The sequence below is a fragment of the Pteropus alecto genome, unplaced genomic scaffold, assembly GCF_000325575.1.
Source record: "Pteropus alecto unplaced genomic scaffold, ASM32557v1 scaffold52, whole genome shotgun sequence".
In the NCBI taxonomy this organism is placed as follows: Eukaryota; Metazoa; Chordata; class Mammalia; order Chiroptera; family Pteropodidae; genus Pteropus; species Pteropus alecto.
Window position 1 is genome coordinate 4,887,345 of NW_006433941.1, and position 5,544 is coordinate 4,892,888.

At 56.0% G+C, this 5,544-nt stretch overlaps 1 protein-coding gene across 1 annotated transcript in view; it reads right to left on the minus strand.

The window, feature by feature from the left end:
* The window catches only part of MYO15A (myosin XVA), a 52,245-nt gene extending 50,417 nt beyond the window's left edge, over nt 1–1,828 (minus strand). The window contains 1 exon segment of the mRNA XM_025044396.1: nt 1–1,828. This exon segment is cut by the window's left edge and continues 1,856 nt beyond it. Within this exon segment, the coding sequence (XP_024900164.1) occupies nt 1–1,828 (1,828 nt within the window).
* Between the last annotated feature and the right edge of the window lie 3,716 nt (nt 1,829–5,544).

Sequence of the window (5,544 nt, forward strand, 5' to 3'; positions counted from 1 at the left end):
GCCGGGCCTTCTGGCTGCCCCTGAGCCGCGGGACGGGCTTCTTTTCCGACAGCGTCTTTTTGAGGAAGCGGGCCAGCGAGGTGGCCGGGCGAGGCGGAGGACGGCCAAACTCAGGGCTGAAGCCCAGGCCACGGTGGGCACGGTGGGCACGGTGGGCGCCGAAGGCTGATAGGGCGCGCTGAAGGTTGCGCTGGCGCGGCGTGAGAAAGCCCCAGAAAGGGTGGCCGTAGGGCCCCGTAGGCACCTGAAGCATTTCCTCCTCTTCCTCATCCTCCTCCGCATCTCCCAAGGGCAGGGGGATGTCCAGGGACGGGGGGAGGGGCACATCCAGCTTCTCCTTCCCAAACAGCTTCACCTGGGGCCGCGGGAAAAGGCGGAACCTGCGGATAAGGGAGAGCTTGGACCTGGCAGGCTTATCCATGCCTTGCTGCTCGAAGAAGGCGGCGCTGGGCAGGCGGAAGGAGGTGCCCTGCCGCTCCCCAGCCGCCTCCTCTGGCTCCTCCAGCTCCGCGATGTCATCCATGGGATGGGCATAAGGGTTGTGGGGCGAGAGGATGGGTGGCGGCACCCACGGGTACTCGAAGGCCGACTCCTCTGGATAAAAGTAGGGCACTTCGGGGGGATAGATGGCCTGGTCCCCACCTCCATAGATGTCTTCTGCGTAAGGGACGCCATAGGGGGCAGCATAGGGCACCCCGTAAGGATCAAAAGCAGGTACATCATGTGGAAGGTTGGACTGGAGGTGGTAGGGTGGGTATGGCGCTTCATAAGGTGCAAAAGGGTCCAGGTAGTAGCTGTACGGGTACGGCTCGCCCTCGTAGCCATAGCCATCGTAGTAGCTGTAGGGAGACGTGTACCCCGCTGGGGGCGCGTAAGGGGGCTCGTAATCGTCGTAGCCGTAGCCGTAGCCGTAGCTGGATGTGGGATAGTAGGAGCCACCATAATAGTCAGGGTGGTAGTAGTCGTAGTGGTCCTGGAGCGAGTACCTATGGAGGTGGTCTCCGTAGGGCGGCCAGGCCGGGCTGTAGGGGCCGTAGGCAGCTAGGTAGGGCTCTTGCTCCTCCTCGTACTGGTAGAGCGACTGCCGGTCGTAGTAATCGTCGCCCTCGCGATGGTAGTCATAGTACTCGCCAAGGTCTTGGAAGCCCTCGAGCCCGTACAACGACTTGCGGGAGCCTGCGTGCCGGAAGGGGGCCTCATCCTCAAAGGGCAGGAAACCCACAGGCTCGCCCGACGCATAGATGCTGCGGCTGCGGGGGAACCTTCGCAGGCGGCCTCCGGGCCGTAGGATCTCAGCACCGGATGGGAAGGGCAGCTTGCGGGAGCCCACACGGGAGCCGGAGCGGTTGAGCCAGGCATCCCTTGTGGCCTGCTCGCTGCCGGACTCCTCGGCCTTCTTGATGAGGAACTTCTTAGTAAGCCAGTTGATGGCTGTGGAAGCCTTGCTGAGTGACTGGGCACGCGGCCTGAGGCGGCCGTATCCGCGACGTCCGGGGAAGCGGATGACCATGAAGGACGGCTTCTTGCCTTTCATCGCACGCTTCTTCTTGCCCATGCGCATCTGCGTCATGAGCTTCGACGTTGACTTGAGCACAGTGCGTGCCTTCTTCTTGCGTTTGGTCTTCTGCGGGCCGGTGTGGAGGCCCCAGAAGAAGGCTGACGCGCTGCGGAACTGGCCCTTCTTGGAGATCTTGGGTGTGCGATCGCGGAAGCCCATGAACAGCCGCGACGTCCCCTTCAGGCTCCGTTTAGGTTTCTCCGGCTCTGGCGCCTTCTTCCCCTTCTTCCCTTTCTTGGCTTTCTTATCATCATCTTCCTCCTTCGCCATACTGACAGCCTACTACTCACTGGGCCGAGGCCGGTGTCACGAGCTCAGGGACTTGGAGACAAGAGGACGTCCCGGGTCTCCTGCCTGTGGCGGCACACGCAGACTCCAGTTTTGAGCTGCCAGGACTGGGTGGCTTGGGGAGGAACGGCTAAGCTGCTTCTGGCTGGGACCAGGATTCCGAGAGGACGGATCCATAATTCATTTCCTTCAGACGCCGCCTTGGGTTTCACCCTCAAGTGGTGGTGGAAGGTGCGTGAGTGTTATTTACCCGAGAGCAGGGGAAGCCTGGCTGAGGCCTGTGCTAAGGGTGACCATCTTGGCTCTAAAGTCATGGTGACGACCACCCTGGATCAAGCCCTCCCTGTGCCTCAGCCAGTTCAGCCCACCAAAATGAGTGCTTAGGTCATTGCCACTTCACAGAGGAAGACACTGACCCCCAGAGAGGGGAAGCCACCTGCCCTAAACCACTCAGCACATCTGTACTGTGCAGGAAGTGGAGCTACGTCTCCTGAGCCAGGGTAGGACCCACATAATTGCCTTAGAGGGGAACCTTGGACCCTCCAGGTCCTGGGAGAGGGTGGAGGGGAGTGGGAAGGGCAGGTGCCCAGGGCTTTGGTCAGTGTAACTGGAGCTGGCGGGCTCTTGGGAGCATGAATAATGCATTGAGGAGAACCAGGGTGCCAGCTCAGAAGGCAGGGCAAGGTGGGGGCATTTCGGTGGAACTCCAGCAGGGCCTTGTGAGGCCACATGCCAGGGGGCTGGGGGAGCAGAAACAGAGGATGGGTCAGGCCTGGCTCTGATCCTCACCTCTGCCACTGACTGGCTGTATGGCCTCAGGAAAGCCCTTGCCCCCTCTGGGCCTCAGTTTCTTCATCTGTAGGATGGGGGTGATAAGCTGTGCCCTGTTTTCTTCACAAGGAGAAAGCAAGGCTTGATGGAGCTGTTGAGAAACATAAGTGGCTGGAGATGCTACATGTGTGGCTCATATCTGAGGTTCCTGGCCTCTCCTCCCAGTTTCTGCCCTTGCTAAGAAGTCTGTGGCCAAGTGGACCCCACCCTCTCTGGTTACAGCTGATTGCTCCAGGGTGGACACTTGACACAAGGCCATAAGCCCACTGTCTGGCCAGTGACCAGTCCACTTTTGAGAATCTGCACTGTAAGAGGTAGGAGCTGTGGCTTCATAGATAAAAGGGGTGGGAGGGAGAACAGGGGGTGGCAGCTCTGGGACCTGAGGCCTCAGAACCTTTCTTCCTTCTCCTCTCCCTCCCTCTCTCCACCCCTCCCCACCCCTCCAAGGATCAAGGATCAGGACACAAAGGGCCCAGGGTGGTTGAAGACAGACCTCCAGCTAATGTCACTGAAGTTCTGTTTAGTCTTCAGGTCCCAAAGCAAATTGGTCCTTTAAGGTTTTACACAGGAGACCCCAGAGCAGAGAGGTTCTAGCTCTGGTTTTGCCACTTGCTGACTCCATGCCTTCGAGTGGCTTCAGAGCCTCAGCTTGCTCAGCTATGAAATGGGGACAGTGAGAGGCCTCTCTCAGACAAGGGGCGAGGAACCGAGAGGTGAATCTGTGAGTGACCAAGGTTCTTTCTCCCCATCTCCTCACTTCTTCTGCATATTCACTTTTTTTCTCTTGTCTCTGTTCCTCCCCCAAAATTCACTGAGAGCCAGTCAGGTGCCCAGCAATTCAGGAAGGGGGTCGTTCCAGGGGCTAGTGGTGCCTGTTTCAGGCAACCCCCAGGGAGTGGAAGCTGGAGCATTCGGGTGGCTTCCAGGGTGAGGTGGGGGTCATGCAAGAACTGGGCCTTGTGCAGGGTGGAATTTTGAGGGGGTGTCCACTCTCCATATCACCTTCTATACTGCCCATTACCCTGCTTTGTTCTGGGCTGTGCCTGCTCCCCACTTGAGGAAAAAGAGGGTAGGGGGTCATTCTATCTGAGCCCAGAAATGCCAACAACCACCCTTTTCCCTCCTGGAGCTGATTTCCAAATTGAGGTCCCAGCCACTATTATCTCATGAGGTTCTCATGAGATGGAGGCCCCATCTCCATTCTCCAGATAAGAAAACAGTCTCAGAGACAAAGTGACTTGTTCAAGATCACCCAGCTTGGGAGGGTAGAACTGGGCTCAGACCAGGGCCTGGGTGGGTCCAAAGTCCTTCCTGCTATTCCCTCCTGCCTGCTGGGTTCCTGGATACTTGGGCCATCATGTGGGAGGGGAGTTGGATTCCTCAGTCAGCCTGGACCCTGACCCTCAGGTCCTATAGCCAGCATACATTTGCTTGGTCATTCATTTATTCATTCAGAAGTTATTTTTTGAAAGCCTGCTGTGCACCTGGCTGTGTGTAAGCATGGGGGATACAGCTAAGAACAAAACAGATAAAAACTCTACCCTTGTGGAGTTTACATGTATGGGTGGGGAGTTATCAACAAACCAGGAAAATAAGTAAAAGATGTAATTGATCAGGTGGCAATAAATGCTGGGATTGTAATAAAGCAGAGAGAGGCATGAAGAAGTGGGTGTGTGTGCGACATTGAATAAGGTTAGGGATGACCTGCTGGGAAGTGACACTGGGGTCAAAAGCTATAGGAGGAGAGGGAGGGGGTCCTGGGGGAAGCACAATGGTCCTGATATGATGGAGGAACAGCGAGGCCAGGGTGACAGGAGTGCAATTTGGAGGTGAAGGTGGGAGGTGAGGCCAGAAGTTGGGGCTAGGTATATAGGGCCTTGTGGGCCATGGTAAGGACTTGGCTTTGCGAGTGAAGCCAGAGCCATGGGAGGGTTTTGGCAGAGAAGAGATGCGATTGGACCTCAGTCTTCACAGGATCCTTCTGGCTGTTGCAGGGGGCCTGGACCATGCTAGGGGCAGTGGAGATGGAGAGAAGTGGTGAGATCCTGATTATCTTGCAGATAGAGCCAACAGGGGAGTCGTAAGTATCTCTAAGATTTTCTTAATTAACAAGGGCAAGGATGGAGAGGCCACATCTGAGATGAGGATGGCTGTGGGAAGAGCCAGTATGTCAGCTTTAGATATGCTGGTTTCAGAAGTCTCTTGGGCACAGCAAGGGAGTTGGGGAGGAGGGCATCATAGAGCTCAGGGCTGACAACATCAGTTAGGAAGTCAGTGGCACCTAGGTGGTGTTGAAGCCATAGTTCTGAAGGACAACACTAGGGAATGAGTGCAGATGGAGGACAGGCCCAAGGAATGAGCACTGTTTGGGGCCAAGGAGTTGGCAAGTGGCTGAAGAGGAGGGCAGGGCAGCTGCAGCAAATGGGCATATGGGTCAGGTTAATTAAGGACAGCCGACCATTGGAAGCAGCTACATAGAGCGACAAGCAGGGGCGGGGAGGTGGTGCCGGTAGAGTGATAGGGGCAAGGGGGTTAACAGCCTGATGGGAGAGAGTTCAGGGAAGAAAGGACTGTGGTGGTCACAGGGTGTGTGTCCCTGTGAACATACCAAAACCCATTGCATCATACATGCTTTAGTGAGTGAACTGTATGGTGTGTGGATCATATCTCAATAAAACTGTTCTTTTAAAAAAAGAAGCAAAGGAGGGAGGAAGGAGCCCATTGCTGGGAATGTATCTTACAGAGTCTCATGCACACAGGGAATGGGCTACATACCAAATTACTCACTGCTACAATATACCATGGTACATTCCACAGTGTACTACACAGCTATAATAAAAAAACATGAAAGATCTCTGTGTACTGAT